The 17,634-nt window shown below is 45.8% G+C and overlaps 1 protein-coding gene across 1 annotated transcript in view; it reads left to right on the plus strand.

Moving 5' to 3' along the window:
- Positions 1-17,432, plus strand: part of LOC107266063 (dymeclin) — a 22,871-nt gene extending 5,439 nt beyond the window's left edge. Inside the window, exons 3-4 of the mRNA XM_015736183.2 lie at positions 17,068-17,280; positions 17,351-17,432. Of these exons, the coding sequence (XP_015591669.1) occupies positions 17,068-17,280; positions 17,351-17,417 (280 nt within the window). The 3' untranslated portion in view covers positions 17,418-17,432. The remainder of the gene's footprint in view (positions 1-17,067; positions 17,281-17,350) is intronic.
- The last annotated feature ends 202 nt before the right edge of the window (positions 17,433-17,634 follow it).

The following is a 17,634-nucleotide window of genomic DNA, read 5'->3' on the forward strand; positions in this document are numbered from 1 at the left end:
ACTTCCACATCCAGTACCTAGATACAAGAAACTACGGATCGGAACACCTGGACACCCTGGACTTCCACATCCAACACCTGGACACAGAAAACTACGGAGAGGAATACCTGAACACCCTGGAGTTTTACATGCGACATCTAGATACAGGAAACTACGGAGCGGAACACCTGGACACCCTGGACTTCCACGCCCGACACCTAGATACAAGAAACTACGGAGCGGAACACCTGGACACCCTGGACTTCCACGCCCGACACCTAGATACAAGAAACTACGGAGCGGAACACCTGGACACCCTGGACTTCCACGCCCGACACCTAGATACAAGAAACTACGGAGCGGAACACCTGGACACCCTGGACTTCCACGCCCGACACCTAGATACAAGAAACTACGGAGCGGAACACCTGGACACCCTGGACTTCCACGCCCACTAGGTGTCAGACGTGGAAGTCCAGGGTGTCCAAGTGTTCCACTCCGTAGTTTCTTGTATCTAGGTACTGGATGTGGAAGTCCAGGGTGGTCGTCGTTGTCGTCGTCGTCGTCGTCATCTTCGCATGTCCATCACATTTTTCACACGACAGATGGCGCTGACTGCATTACCTTCTTTACCTATTTGTACTCGGTATGGTATTAGTAATTTACGAATATACAACACAATCAAATACACTTTATATGTGAAGCTACTGCTCATACCGAATTTCCAGTTAGTATAAGGGTGCTTTCACAACAGTATAGAATTATTAAGTTTTCAATAGCATTCATGAGGTGTCAGACGTAGAAGTCTAGAGTGTCTAGAAAAGTGTGCAACGAGCGACGCTTTGGCGCTTCGCTCAAACAATTTCGAGTACTACTTGGCGGGTCCGTGCCAGGAATTCCAATGTACACTGCGGGACATTAATGCCGTCCTTGGGTAGAGCTAGTAGGAAGCGTGAGTAGGGCGACTGGCAGTGGCGACTGGTGGCAAACAAGCCAGGCCGCCGCGTGGAGAGGGTAGCCTATTCCCCGCGCTTGGGACGGCATGTCTGTCCAGAGTCCAGGCGTCCCGTATAAGAGTGTCTCACAAAATTTCAACATGAGTCCGCATAAGTCCCTCTCACTCGCAGTTAGTGGAGTCCCAGAGATATCCTGCACTGTGTATAAGAGCGTCTCACTTGGGTCTAGTGCTAATCGCACATAAGACCCTCTCACTCGCTGCCAGCAGTGACCTGCGGATTATAATAAGAGAGCCTAATGTTTGGAGTGAGAGGCTCTTATGGACGACTAGCACTAGACCCAAGTGAGACGCTCTTATACACAGTGCAGGCTATCTCTGGGACTCCACTAACTGCGAGTGAGAGGGACTTATGCGGACTCTATTGAAATTGTCTGAGACACTCTTATACGGGACGCCTGGACTCTGGACAGACATGCCGTCCCAGGCGCGGGGAATAGGCTACCCTCTCCACGCGGCGGCCTGGCTTGCTTGCCACCAGTCGCCACTGCCAGTCGCCCTACTCATGCTTCCTACTAGCTCCACCCAAGGACGGCATTAATGTCCCGCAGTGTACGGGTTTGCGTCTGACTGAACGCTTACCTCAAAACAATTGCGAATCGTGAGTTCGGCGTGAAGCTGCTGCACGAAGCTAAGGCGTTCCTCCAGTATCAGAAATTTGTCAAAAAATGAGATAAATTCGGACGCAAATATCTCTCTTATTATGTGTGCAATCCGTCAGCATTTTTTTTTCATCTTTATTATTTTTTCTTGCTCTACAACTTTTGCATTTAACTTGTTTCAATATCATTTGAAATGGCGAAGATAATTTTTTTTATTTGCGACCGGAAGTTGAGCGAACAATAATAATATGCCCATTCGATGCGCAATCAAAAAACATTCAATGGTTGTGACATCCGATTTTCGAAATTGTGCACCGTTTCACCGCAAATCTCAAACGTGCATCTCTGGTGATACACTCTGTATAAAAATCTACCTTTTTTATTAACAAATATAAATCGGAATATTCACCCAGAGTTTTAATACCGAAAGTATACCAAACTTTAGATGAATGAAAATAATTATTCTCAGAAATTTACTCATTATTTAATTTTGAAGAAAACTTTATTGCGAAGGTAATTGCTCAAGTTTTTCTTCAAGTTTTTCCCAACACTCTACATACTCATACGGAAAGACTAGTTTCCTCGTTAACCTGTTAACCGGGGAGTTCCCAGAACACGTCCACCACTCTCAATAGCAAAATGATACTGATTCCCTCCGTGTCTTAAATTCATGTCGAAACATGTATGGATGACTAATACCTTTGTTGTTCGAAAATATACGTGCCGCTCGTTCCAGGGCGCAATACATATTTCATGGACGTATTCATATATCATACCCGTACCCGATATTGTTTAGGTTTGACGTATTCATACGTCCCGCTCGGTTAACAGGTTAAGAGGTTAAAGTCCTCTGCAATGTTACACTGTGTACGTGCAATCATTTTTTCGAAGTCATTCACATAGAATGATAGTCTTTCAATGCAGCTTATCATAAAGACTATCCCCCAAAAAAACACTTACGTGTAAAAAACTACGTCAAGTATAGGAGTATTCCTCTAATAGAAAGTATTGATATCAGATTATTGAGGCCAAGTACATAAGTCACTACATGCTTGCCTATTATATGATCTAGCACTGGCCCATCATTTTAATTGTATTTTCAAAATTTCCTATAACGTTTTCACTACTCTTTTACATTACTACTGCTTCCCGTAGTTGATTACGGGTTAATGGTCATTTAATAATTTATGAAACAGTAGTATAGCTGTTTTGGTTCTGGATCACGATTCCTGTAACCGAAATATACCGACACTCTGGAACCTTCAAAGGTGGGTGTTCGTGCTAAGTTGGCAACGTGTGCGCCCACAATTTCCGGAAGTGACGTCATCAAGACCTCTCAATTCTAAGAATTTTCGATCGATTCCGGGAATTTTTCGTCACATTCCAGGAATTTGGCGTACGATTCTAGGAATTACACACGATCGAGAACATTCTAGAAACTTCTAGAACCTTCTGGAAGCTTCGACGGTTCGTGTCCGTGCTACGTCTTCAAGACGCTTCAAGAAGCTTCGTTGAACCTCCTTCCTCCCTACCCGGCCCGTGTAAATTTCAGACAGCACCCACCATTCAGTCGTTATCTCGCAGAATTGCGTATCGAGGATGCAGCAGCAGCATTCCCAGGATCCATTGCAGGACCCATCTTCCTTGACTAGCTTTCCATACACGTGCAGTGAACTTTTGCCCGGTAGCAAGCATAGGTGTTCATGTCGAATGGAGATTCGAACCTCGTCGCTGTTGTTGAACTCCGATGAGGCGTAAGGTTGATGTGCATGCGTTTCACAGTGTGCTATAGATTCATTGAAGACGATCGATATCTGAATGTTCAGCGTTTCTTCCTCCATGGTAGGCGGCACACGAAAAGAATGCAACAAAACGAACGCTTTACTTTCCTCTTGTGACCTTGAATCCTAGATTTTCAAGAAACAAGACGTTTTGACGCATTAGCGCCTTGAGAAGGTCGACGACTAATCGGTCTACGACTAATCGACCGACATATCGGTCTACTATTATAACCACTGCCGATTTTCCTATTGTAGACGATACCCATTTTCGCATGGGTCTGACGTGCAGCCTGATCGTTATGACTTCTCCTTGAAAATTCACCAGGTCCCCGTTTTGATCGACTACTCGAAGCTACAGGTGATCTATAGTCTTGGCGGCGATCGGTAGATAAATAACGTGCGATGGCACCTCTATGATCTTGTATCCGGGTGGGACAACCGGAAAGAATTCGTGTATGATGTGCACTTTACGTTCGTTGATGTAAGCGCCCGTCGTGACGTTGCATTCGACTCGTGGGGCGTTCACCTTGAGAATGGCAACTGATACGTTGGACGTGTGTAATTTATTAGCTTCCAGAACGCGTTGAGTGAAGCCCGTCAAGTGACCTATGGAATCATTGGGTCGAAAGTCGACATCGTGGTTACACGTAATTTCGATGTACAAAGTACTATTGCTAGGTTTAATCTGAATGACGATGCTCTTATCCGTCAACCCGCTATGCACGTAGTTTTCGATATCCTCGATCTCGTACCTTCCACTAGGTATAACTTGTTGTGATCCGTGTCCACGTAGGAAATCGAATTGAAGGTCAGCAACTCGGTGGGACCCAGAGCGTAATTTTTGTACGGGGAAAGCTTGATAGGAGGGAAGTATTCAGCTTCCGGTATGGAGGAGGTGCCTGATAAAGTCAACATGAATGAATCCTCCATGATTGCAAACGCTCAACTGACCTTGTGAAATTACATAGTAAGTTTATATAGACGTTACTTGATTTTACGATTTAATTGTCCACATAAAAACTTTGGACACAAGTGTCCACATGCAAACGTATCGTACTCCTGATATCGCTCGTAATTGTATTTTACACTATCAACACCGACATACCCGATAAGATCTAGCAGTAGTCGAAGATTGTCCAAACTGTTGAAATAAATGACTCGTTCGTTCAGCTTCTTGTACGCGACCGAATGTGTTCCTGGACCATCTTCGTCGTCGAGATTGATAATTGTCGACTCGTACTTGTACGGCTCACTCTTCGGCATAGCGTTGCGCATGAAGACTCCGCGAAAATGTGAAATCTTCATGATCTTCGCGTACTTTAACAGATCCGCATCGGTCAACGCTCGGCGTGGTAGTTTCACTTCAGGTTTTTTGGCTTCAGATGAAGGCCTAGTCCTTTTCTGTAGGGTTTCAAGTACACTCTTTCGCCTAATGCGATGGCTTCCATCGTTTTGTTGTGCCTCTGACTTTCCTTCAGTTGTTCCTTGTTTGTATTCGTATCGTTCATGTCTTTGGCTATACCTGCAGCACCGCCAGCCAACGCTCCAGCGGCACTGAGACCCGCGAACATAGGGATGAGAAACGGCAGGAAGCCTCCAACTTTGGATGGCACAGGTAGAATGCACGGTGCTCGAACGTTACGCTTTCCACCCGCTTGTTTGACAGCAGCTTGTGCATCCTTGAGAGCAGATCTGATAGCTACCCGTGCATCGTTGCTGGGAATCATCGATCGTTTGGCTTCCTCGATGATTTTTCTCAGCGTTACAGTCTTTGGTTTCTTCTTCTTCTTGAGTCCCATACCGAGTTTCGACTTGGCACCCATTACGTTCGCTACGGACCAGGCCGCCGCCTTCTTGGCGAGACTCGCATCTTTAGCGAAAACGCGCTTCCAAGCTTTGTCGGCCAGTACCCTGTCCGCCATCCCCCTGGGTTCGAGACTCTCTCGATTCTTAGAGTAGGCGATGTCGTGCTCTTTGCAGACTATGTCCAGGGGGTTGATGCCCGGATCGCCTCGCGCGAGTCTCCTTGCTAGTTTCGTACCGGGCCCACAGTACTGATAACCAGGTATATGTAACTCAACGGATAGACTGTTGATGATCCTGTTGACTAATCCTCTGCCACGATGAGATTTTTTCCTCGCAATGCGTTTACGCTTTGGATGCGCGATCATGTCCCTGCGGTGAAATAGTTCCGACTGCACGTCATTTATAGTTTCCACGTTAGTCAAGATCGAGATGAGGTTCGAAAAGCAGTCCGTCAGATTACCTGTAACGAACTTTGACAATATCGTACGAGTAAAGGAGAAGAAGGAGGTCAAGCGACACAGCGAATTACTGCCAAACAATATACGAGCAGTATTTTGCAAACCATCCAATTGCGGCAAGACTACCGCACTGCTCGCTCTCATAACTCATCCTAACGGATTAAGATTCGAAAACGTTTACGTATACTCAAAATCGCTTGATCAGCCGAAGTACACGTTTTTAGAACGTTTACTCGCATCCATGGACGGCGTCGAGTACTTTCCCTTTACGGAATACGAACAAGTGCTGCCACAGAACGAGGCACGTCGAAACTCGATAATTATTTACGACACAGCTTGCGAGAAGCAAGATAACCTCAGAGCCTTCTTCACAGGGACGTTTACTGTTTCTATCTCTGCCAGACGTACGTCGCATTCCCAAACGTCTAGTATGGGACAATGCTAATCTGCTGGTGCTCTTTAAGCAGGATGAAATGAATCTCAAGCATGTGTACGATGACCATATAAACACTGATATGACTTACGCACAGTTTCAAGATCTGCGTTGGATATGCTAGAATGATGATAAGTATGGGTTTCTCGTGATCGACAAGGACAGCGGGCTCGACGGAAGTAGATACAGAAAAGGATTCGATTGCTTCGTGAGCATAAATGAATGATCACTGAATAAAATTAATGCAGTAGCGTTTTGGATTCAGTAGCGTCATGATGCAACGCAGAAAACTTCAGGAGCAAAAAGATGTCTTACGCCAAATCGCTAAATCCAGCGATGCGATTCGCAAAAAGCATAGAATGATAAAATTGGGTAGAGAGAACGTTGAACAGACGATGAGTGAGGTTTTGAAACCGGTAGTGACTCTACTGCAGAAACTAGTGACTGCATCTCAGTCGGAGCGTAATTCAATCTCATTAAAGACGAAATTAAGGATGAAATAAAGCAAGACGCAGAAGCGGATGATACGTTTAAATCGGCTGATGGATCCTTCAAGTCGCTAAAAAATGATTCTTTCGAGGCAGTCGATGATGAGCAAATAAAAAATGAAGACGAAGAAGAAGAAGAAGGTAAACATGTTGACGCAGAAAAAGGAGATAACGATGACGCAGATGTACCCGTTAATCAGAATGATCCTATGCAACAGTATCTCGATATGTTGCTATTGAATCGAAGAAATCGCCTGGATACTGCCTATAGTGTGCGTAAACTCTCAAAGAACAGATTGATGGCAGGCAATTCGCCTATCAGTTTTGAGTTCAACGAAGTTTCAAGATCAGTTTCGACGAAGACTTGCGAACTGGAAATCTGGGGACGCCTGGTAAACCGTTGCGAATTCCTATGAGACGACGGAGCCCATCGCGGGACCTATTTTGGGTTCGAACCAAAGACTGGAACCCAAATGAACCCATTTTGGGTTCGAACCAAATACTGAGACGTTCTTAAGTAAATTGTACATTGGCTTTTATTCCTCGAATTCTTGCATCCAGTTTTCTTTAATGACGTCATTCGACAATCTGGTTTCATAGAGATCTAACATCCTTACCGCATATCTGTAAGTCATTGTGTATATGGTACATGTGGACGATGATACGTCTCAAAAAGATATTGTACTTTATATTTTTTATTTATCTGATGTCTGTTACCTTTTTTATCTTTTTACTCCTTGACTGTTAATATTCTCTAAATTGAGAGACTTGAATTTTTATAAGAGAGATGACACCGTCTCAGTGTACCTAAAATAATATTACCTGAAGAGGGCCCAAAACCGGGCCAAAACGTCGTGAAAACCGTGTGTTTTTTCTTTGGCTGGAAACCTGGTCAACAATCCTCACTTCCAAAGTAATACATTGTATCGCGTTCAAGTTAGGGACGTGTTGCCGAGAGACACGAAGCGGTCCTTGAGGTCGTGTTTTCGAAGTATCGCGAGTAGATCGCGTTATATTGTAGAATCGACTCAAATATTGAGATTGTAGTTAATTGAAACGTATATCGAAGTGTCCGGAAGTTTGTCTGTATTTGAAAACGATAGCGAAGTATTCGAACGTATGTCTGGAATTTTGAGAATGTCGAAATGTCGAAATGTATCGAATCGTACGAAAGTATTTATCTATATCGAAGATTATCGTCGCCTCCGTCGAGAGAGGTCGGTTGTTTCACAACTTTGTGGCCGTTTGTGAAATTATATCGGATTGTACGACTGTAATTATTTGATTTGTAAGAATTTGACTGCGCGGAATAGATCGCGAAATTCATTCGTGGCAATCGAGGATGACACGAGTTCGAAATGACAATGTCATCATTTCTGATTTTAGACCGTCATAACTTTTGTGAATTATTTTGTTGTTTTAATCGCGATTTTATTGGGCCTATTATTTATTCTAAACATTGTTGAATTTGGATTTTGTTGTATCCGTGTGGTCGCGTCCTAAGATGACGCACGAAATAAAGATCGATTTTGTTATTGTTGACCCAAAAAGCCGAAGTATTAATTTTGTTGGAGTTGTCCTTACTCTCGAAGATCCCCGACGCCTCCGCGGTGCTGAGTTAGTCAATAGAGGCCCAAACGAATGAATTGTAGGAATTGATACGTGGTTCCCGTTTCGGAACCTGGCACCCGACAATACCGTAGGTATTACTTTGAGTTTAGTATGTGTTAGCCCTGGGTTGCCTGGAACGCGAAAGAATCGCGTAAGTTGTGCGTCGGTCAGTCTCTTATCTCCCGACAAGGCTTGATCACGATTTGTACGTCACAATACATATACATTGTAACAAAAATGTTACAATGAACTCCTCCCCGTCACCTGGCTCGAGGGCACCACTGGCCCCGAGCACGAGTATTGCGGACTGTATTGCGAATTATCGTTTATTGCGTCTGTTTAGTGTTTTAGGTCTATTGTATTTAGGATAAGATCCCTCCCCTCCGCCCTTCCCACCTTGTCGCCATTCCCCGTAGGGCACTGGCTCGAGGACCATCTTCGAGGACCGCTACCGTGGACCATCTACGAGGACACGTCATCCCTGGATGCACCGAGAGACTGACTACGTTGCCGAGGCAACGGAAGGCAGGAATGGCATGGACAGGAGGAACAGCTGATCGAGACTCCCGTGGGATGATGCCCGCCACCATCGCCACAGAGATGCAGCCCCGGTGCAGTCCCGTCACACGGGTAGTAAAGACCGTGTGACAGCGGTGGAGCCCTCTTCCTCCGAAACCGCGGATGTGCCCGGGAGGAATTTTGACAGGCCTGGAGGCTGCCATGTTGCCCGGTGCGCGACAGCCAGCCCGCGCGCCGGCGAAGCCAGCACCGTGCCGCCGTCACGAGGCCCTGGAAGGCCCGGTAGTCCACCAGATATGAAACGCACCAATGCCCTGCCATGCCGGAACTGCCGACCAATGCCAGAGCGCGTAGCCCGCTCAGCTGAGAAGCCCCAACCAATCAGCGAGGTCCTGGAGACCCCCGAGGACCGGAAACACCGACGACTTCTTCACTTCGAGCCAGGGGATTGAGAGTGATAGAGTGAGCCTTTTGCGGATTGTGAAATTGCGACTTGGAGTGTGAGTGATAATTGCGAATTTGGATTATATCGAGCCTATTGAGTGAGTAATATTTTGCGTGATTGAGTTGTCCCTATCTCCCACCTTTTTCCCCTACCCCCTTTTGCTTTTGCGTTTAATAGATCGTGAATTTCCCCTTTTGGAGTTGGCGAGCCGTCCCCACGTGGACCGGCCTTTTTGCGTAGCTTATCTTTTTGAGTTTTTGTCTGGCCTTCCGCCAACCGCGTGCGGCCAGTGGTATATTGCGTGCGTTCTAGAGTAGTTTGCGCCCTTTTTGGGAAACCCCCGTGCCCCTTTTCCCTTCCCCACCGTTTTTGAATATTGTAGATAACCCGAGGTATTTGTAAGTAGCCATTATCGCGTTCGGGAACCTTCCTCCCTGAGACCCCCTCACCTCCCCCCCTGTTAGCCGTGCCATTTCGCGTTTGAGTAAATATTCGAGGACCTTCTGAGGTCACTCGACGGAACTACGCCGTATGTACCTCAGGGGTCCGTTCTTGGACCCTCTCTCTTCTCGTTGTACATTAAAGAACTTCCTAACGTCATTGCTAACTGCGACCACATGTTGTATGCCGTTGACCTGCAAATATATATACTGTGACGTGGTAGATTTTACCTTGTCAGGTCCTCGGCGGGAACTGTAGTGATACGTGGGAAAACACGTATTAGAAAAAGAATCCAGGCAAGATGCCACCACCTCAAGGGCTAACGAAGTTACGAATTTGTTGATTTCTGATTCTGTTGTTTGATTTTTGCTATGTCCCATGCCGCGAATATTGTATTGGCGGGCTTACCGAACCTCGAGAAGAACCAGCGAGGGATCGTCAGCGTGGGAGGAACGAGGACGAAAGGCTGAGTGACATCAGAGCGCCGGTTGGGCCCTAGCTGCGCGCGCTATAGCTCACCGCACCAATCACCTCGCGACTTGGATCAACTCTACGCACGATATTACCCGAGCTAATTGAACTGGTCTACGCGTACCGAGTAACAAGCGCGGGAGCTATTACTCATTCCGCATCACATAGACCTACGAACGACGGAGCACCTGAAACGCATTACAACTCAAGACGGAGGTCCACCGCTATCGACGAAAGGAACGAAGACTGGCGAACTGGAAATCCGGGGACGCCTGGTGAACCATTGCGAATTCTTATGGGACGACGGAGCCCATCGCGGGACAGCCAGTAATCGCTGTTCCCGAATCGTATGAATTGTCGTGAAGACGTATTTGAATTGTAGCGCGTGGTGTCATATCGGAGATTCCTAATTGGGGCCGTAGGACAAATCAGAGGTGGTTGCGAATAAGGGAGAGGATGATAGTCTCCAGTGCTGCCGATTACGAATGAAAGGTAAGGCGAATTCCTTCTTCTTGCCTGGACTGTCGACGATGCGAATCGTGTTTTGAGACGTTTCGGTTTTCGGGGTTAAAGCCTGTGGAGAATCCGGACGTTGTCCGAGGCTGCGTTCACGGGCTAAATTCTCCAGAACGAAGAGACGTATAGATTTCGGTAAGCGATTTGTAATTTTTGTGAGCGACGAAATATCGTAACACCCCGCGTTTTGTACGTGTTTGACTTATTCCTGTAGGCACGTGGGAGATGTTCCCACATGGAGAATCGCGTTCGTTTGGAGTACGAGATTCCGCCGACCGGCACGGGACTGTGTTCGCATAACTATGTTGCCCATGGTGGACATATTTGTCGGTGCGACGGTAGCGCCGGGATTCCGGAGGGTTTTGGCACGTAGTAAGAACAGGATACCCATGTACTTACAGACAGACAAAGGTAAAGAGTTTACCAACGGTGTACTGCAGCGTCTGCTCGAGGAGCTCGGCATAGGATTCCGTGTAGCGCGCAGTCCCGATGTAAAGGCAGCTGTCGTCGAACGCTACAATCGTACTCTGAAGGAGCGTATATGGCGTTACTTTACACATAGAAACACGCAGCGGTACATAGATATTCTTCAGAGCCTCGTGGAATCGTACAACAGAACACGACATGCTGCGATAAGAATGCGTCCAGTCGATGTAACCATGTATAATGCCGCTAAGGCACGTATAAACCTAGCCATGCGATACGCCACAATGATCTCGCGCATCCCTAAATACTGTGTCGGTGACCTGGTATGCATGAGTAGTGCTAGGAACCCTTTTGCGAAAGGTTACGAGAGGGGGTTGAACTCGAGAGGCTTTTAAAATCGTACGCCTAGGTACAACGAGGAAACCATCCGTATACATCTTAGAAGATCTCGCCGGCGAGGAGATTGACAGTATTTTTTACGTAAAGGAGCTCGTTCGAGTTCACAAGGACCTCGCAAAGGATACGTTTCTCGTCGATCGTGTAATAAAACGAATCGGCCGTGGAAAAGCCCAAAAAGTACTGGTCAGCTGGGTCGGTTACCCCGAGAAATTTAATTCGTGGATACCGGCGTCCCGCTTAAAGAGCAATGAAGGACCAATTTTATCTCGTTCTGCCCAGTAACAGCAGTATGTCGTACTATCCCGAAAATAAAACTACCAGTTTTACGACGCATCTACCGCATCAGATCGATTTACACGGGAGATGGTCTGTTGCTCTGGTTGAAATACACATCCTTATGACCTTTCTTCACATGCCCACAGCACTAAAAGACTGGGATTACGTGGGCGTGGTCATCACCCGTACCAAACCGTGGAAGAGCCATAAAGAACCGATAGTCGGTCTTATGATGACGGGTTCTAACGTAGCGCACGGTGTTTACGATGACGTAAAGACACTCGTTGACGAAGTAAACGATACCAGGGCTATGACGGGCCGTCTGAAACTAGAGCTCTGTAGAGGCGGTTACGAGGACATATCGTTCGTCTCTACCGTTAACGATCTAGACGATCCGCACGAGCTGAGACTCTGCCGATCTCTGGCGCGCATCCTAAATTTTACCGAGTCAGTCGTGGTATCGAAAGCAGAACCCATTGTGATGGCCAATCAACCGGCTAGTCTGATCATAGCCCTACCGAAAATGCTTTTTGTTTACACCGATGTTTGCGAGCCGTATGTTACCGGAGACGTCCAAACACCCTTGCTTCGCGTAGTTCCCTTGCAGACGGATAACAAATATGCGTATGCCGCCGTAAAAGTGCTCTCGATTTTACCGTTAAAGTACATATCGTTGCTCCGCACGACTTTTCAAACGATCGATATCGATATAAGAGACCAACTGGGCGAACCTATACCATTCGAATCAGGGACGCTCTCCGTAACATTACACTTTAAACGGCTAGACTGATGGCTCATTACTACGATTCGCAGATAGGTGGGGGATATTCCACGAAATTTCGGGTGTTCGCGGGGTCGTCGTATCAGCGAGGGCATGGTATCGGTAGCTTTCTCAGTGGTCTGTTTCGGCGCGTGTTACCTTTGCTATCGAGAGGAGCCTGAGCTGTCAGGAAGGAGGCGGTGCGCGCGGGCATGAATATCTTGACAGACGTGAGCGAGCGCGGCTCTCCGCTGAAACAGGCATTTTGCACCAGGGCCACCGAATCGGGTATGAATCTTAAGCGTAAGGCTGAGGCGAAAATTGACGAGCTCATGAAAGGATCGGGCTATAAAGCTGTAAAACGATCACGCGGTGGCCACTCTATCATCCGCGTCGCTGGAAGGAGCATCGCCTCACACATAAGACCTGTTAACGAGCGTAAGAGAAGTAGGAGAAAAAAGGTTGCTCCGCGTAGAAAAGAAGTAGTAAAACAATTAAGTCAAAGACCAAGAAACCCAAAAATCATCATAGGGTCGCTAGTAAGAAAGTAAAGCAGAGTGTGCTGGATATCTTCTCCTAAACGCTACCTCTATCATGGCCTTTCTATATGCGCACTCCTGCGAGTGTATGAAATCGGAGCTCGAGCTCTTCACACTACCACCGGGAGAGACCACTATAGAGAGCGCCCAGTGGGTACACTACAAGCCCATCTCATCGCTGACCGATGACTCGCCCATTGAGTTTGTCGTGCCGGGTAACGGCGACGAATACCTTGATCTAGCCCACACCATGCTGAGTTTACGCGTGCAGCTACGATCCAAGGATGCGTTAGCTCCTGACGCTCTGAGCAAAGCAACCCCTGTTAACAATCTGCTACATTCGCTGTTTAATCAGGTGGACTTGTTTCTTAATCAGAAACTCGTATCGCCGCCTAATAACGCGTACGCTTACAGGGCTTATATAGAGATGCTATTAAATTACGGGCCCGCTGCTAAGGGGTCATACCTCTCGAGCGTGCTCTGGTACGACGACAGGCTCGGTCATATGGACGATACAGCGGGCAAGAATATACGTCTCGCGAATACACAGGCGTTCGTTGGTAAAGACAGGACGGTCGATCTGATCGGTCATTTACACTGCGATGTGTTTAATCAAGAAAAATTTTTATTAAACGGCGTCGAGCTCCATTTACGCCTCGTACGTACGAAAGACGGTTTCTCCCTCATGGACCCCATGAACGAGTGTTGTTTACATATAACGGAGGCCACGCTCCTCGTTAGTCGTGCCAAAATAAGCCCGTGTATTCTAATGGTTCATTCTAAAATGTTGTCTAAGGCAACGGCCAAGTATCCGCTTACGCCTGTGGAGGTCAAAGCACTGACGATGCACGTCGGCTTGCACGGTGGTACGATGGATAACGTGATTCTCAGCCAATTACCTAAGCGGATTATAATAGGTTTCGTCGATAACAAGGCCTTCGACGGCAACTATCAACTCAACCGGTTCAATTTTAGAAACTATTGTATTAATTTCTTATCATTGTACGTCGACGTTGTTCAAGTACCCTCAAAAGTACTGCAGACCGATTTTGGCAAAGCTGGTCTTTACGGGGGCGCGTACCACACTCTCTTCAGTGATACGGGTATACACTTCCTCAACGAGGGTAATTCGATATCTAGGAGCGCTTACGCAAACGGCTACTGTCTGTTCGTTTTCGATCTCACACCCGATCTCTCGGCAAATAGCAACATCCACTGGAACGTGATCAAGCACGGTAGTGTACGAATCGAGGTGCGCTTCGACAAACTGCTGGCCTCCACTGTGAACTGTATCGTCTATGCAGAGTACGATAACGTTCTGGAGATCGACGCCTCGCGCCAAATCGTCGTAGATTACGGCGGCTAAACAATCGAAGAAAATACATAGGTCAGCAGTTTGGGATCTGCGTCATCATCTTTTGTGCACTCGGTATCGCGGCTGCTCGTTACCATTGTCGTTAGTTTCTCGTTAAACGCCTTCGAGTTAGCACCGTGACCATGAATTTTGTCATCAATATCGAGTACTTCAAAGGCTCCGAGGGGCGTCTGCCTCCGAAGGAAATTGGTGTCGTGGCTGTGGAAAGAAGATGCATAGGCCACTGTATCGTTTCACCACCCTGTGATTTTAACGAATTGCCATCAGCAATTAGAAGCGAGAACAACACCATGGCCCGCTATCAGCACGGTCTAGAATGGTTCGACGGCGGTGTAACATACAAGCAGTTATACGCCAATCTCCGAAATATAGCCGGTATTTCGCGGAACATATACACGCGAGGTTTGGAGAGTGTAGTTTTTCTGCAGACCATTATGGTGAGGGAGGTTATAAATTTGGATGAAACCCCCAATAACTCACCATACGAGGACTTTCCGCCGAACTGTGACCATTACGAGTGCATCGTTCACACCTGTTAGGAAGCACGAGGATTGTTTACTTGCGCTCTGAACAACGCCTTACGCCTTGAATTCTGGCTTCGGAATAACGGACCGCATATATGAACACGGCTAAACCTTTACCTCGGCCTTCGCGGTATATCTAAGCATACGACGGGTGTATACGCAGCTGATAGAATACTCCGAAACTGGTCGAAACCCGCTGTCATTGTTGCCAACATGGACGATCATACGAGCGCATTGGGTTGCCATGTACGTGGACACCGACGGAGATGGCTACTACTTTGACAGCTACGGATTACCACCGCTGAATCATCACCACGCATCGAGACTCCAACGAAACTGTCGATCCTTCCGATGGAATACTCAGCAGCTTCAGAGCGAGACGTCGACGGTGTGCGGCCAGTTCTGCATGATGTTTCTACACTACCTTTTCTTGCGGCTTCGGGATGCATGAGTTCCAGAATGTGTTTAGTGATGATTTGCGGAAAAACGATAGAATCGCCCGAGAGTGCGCTTTTGTGCGAACAAAGCGTTTGGCGGATCACCGGTATGCGCAGGATAATAAGATCTATGGTGGCGGTGGTGGTGGTAGGGTACAATATTCACGGTGTAAATCAGGATACGCAAGTTAATGTTTCCTTTCTTTATTTTTTTTATGTATTACAATATCATTTTTAAAGCATAGAAACAGTAATAATTATTAATAAGACAAAGCGATATAAATAATTAAAATATAATAAAAAATAATAATAGAGATAGTGATGTAATGTAGCGGTAAAATTAAAAGTATTGTTAATAACAGACATAGTGTATGTTTAAAAAAAATAGTAATAATATGTGTGTATATATGTAAGCAGTTATTTAGTAAGTAAGCAAAAAAATAGCGGTAAATATATATGTATAAATAGATGCTAGTGGTTATAATAGGTGTATTATATAACAAAATTATGTAATTACAAGCGCACGATCACCACCTTATCACCGCCCTGGCCTATGAGCACGGCCCTGTGGCCCACGTAATAGCTGATACAAGCTATACAGTCTAAGGGGTCATACGCATGCAGGACGCTCCGCTCGTATCGCACGCACACCCCGCTGCCTATTGGTATGGTGACATCCAGCAATAGATAATGCAGCACTACCGGGGTGTGCTCTGCCCTGATTTCGGGCGCCTGCATATGCATGCAACAGTAGCATAATTTCACATTACATATAGGCATCCGTAAAAGCATTGCTCACCGTGAAGAGGGGCGAAAAATTCGTTCAACGGTGGGCGAATACCGTCGAGTAGGGGCCCCTCAAATAGCCCCTCCACCCCTAAGGGCAGTGTATCGGGTCTCCTTGGGGCCATAATCTGTAAAAATTTCAGTTTCTTTAATAAATTTGTTTAAAGCAAATAAAAAACCGTATAGTCTCATTACACTTACCGCTCCAGTAGCAGCAATAACCGGCGTTAGGTTGACGGTTAGTGGTTGTGGTGATGCTACCTTACTGATCGTCCTGCTGTGCAGCGTCTAGAAATAAGGGTAAAAGGTGTACGATACATTTTTAAAATCAAATAAAAACGTGTACTACCTTAACACTGTTATACGTACCACTGTTTTTTTTATACCCTGCAAAATGCTATGTCGGGGATTTGTCAGATAGACAACTAAAAATTGTCGAATATAAAATAAATTTTTTTAAATTAGATAAAAACGGGTACAAACTTAACGCTGTTATACATACCACTTTCTTTTTTTTTAAACTGTCACTGTACACTCTCGCTATCACTTTCTCCTTCTTTTTATGTTGCTTCTGTTGCTTCTCACGAAGGCACTCACAAGATGCTGCGACGATGGCTCATGGAGTACCGGCTTTTTCCCCACCATGCCCATAATTTTTTACATAGTTGCAAATAAGAGATGTATGTAGCAGTTTACGCGGCCAAGAGAAGGGTACGCTTGGCGTATTTGCGTATCGTTTGCTAAATCGAGCAAAAAGAGGGTATGCGGAGGATTCACCCCTAGCAAAATATTAAGGGTGTTTGATATCCACCCACTAAACGTATCGAAAAAAGGCGATACGTACGATGTTTCTATAATATATGGTATTTCTTTCTACTTTACCTCCTTAGCATACACGAAGTATGTTGCAATATGAGATATAAAAAAATTTTGATTCGGTTTTTGATATTCAGTAAAATAGTACATATTGCTTGTTTCAGTATTCTGTATGCCTGGCAAACGTACAATGCATTGTTTGCTGTGCGTTGTGTTCTCAAATACCTTATAGAGACAGTAGGTGAAGAAGAAATAGCGCGACACGCTGAGGCTGTAGCACCTTCACAAGAACCGTTACATCCAGGACAGTCTCAGGTTACAAGACTCGAAACGTTTTTCGAATCTCTTGTTGAAATTATCGTTAATGTTTCGATATGGTAAGTACGTTTGGATAAATTTATAATGACTAAATTTCTTAACTTGCGAAGCTAAGATTGTTAATTGCAGCCAATTTTGGCACAGAAAAAAGTTCTCGGATTTGTACAAAAAATTGGTATTAACCTCTTCACTGTGAGTGAAACGTATACCCATAGAAAAAAGTTGTGTCACCAGTGTGTATGATATTTATAGAGTTATTTACGACAAACCAACGGTACCAGCTGAAGTTGGACGCGATTGAACAATTCTATTAATCGAGGTGTCGTAGCCTTGTTAAACAAATAAAGGAATTTGAAATTCATGATAAAAGCAATTTTACGACGTCAACCTTCATTTCTTTAATGATGCCACCC

The sequence above is a fragment of the Cephus cinctus genome, unplaced genomic scaffold, assembly GCF_000341935.2.
Source record: "Cephus cinctus unplaced genomic scaffold, Ccin1 Ccin1_scaffold0286, whole genome shotgun sequence".
Taxonomy (NCBI): Eukaryota; Metazoa; Arthropoda; class Insecta; order Hymenoptera; family Cephidae; genus Cephus; species Cephus cinctus.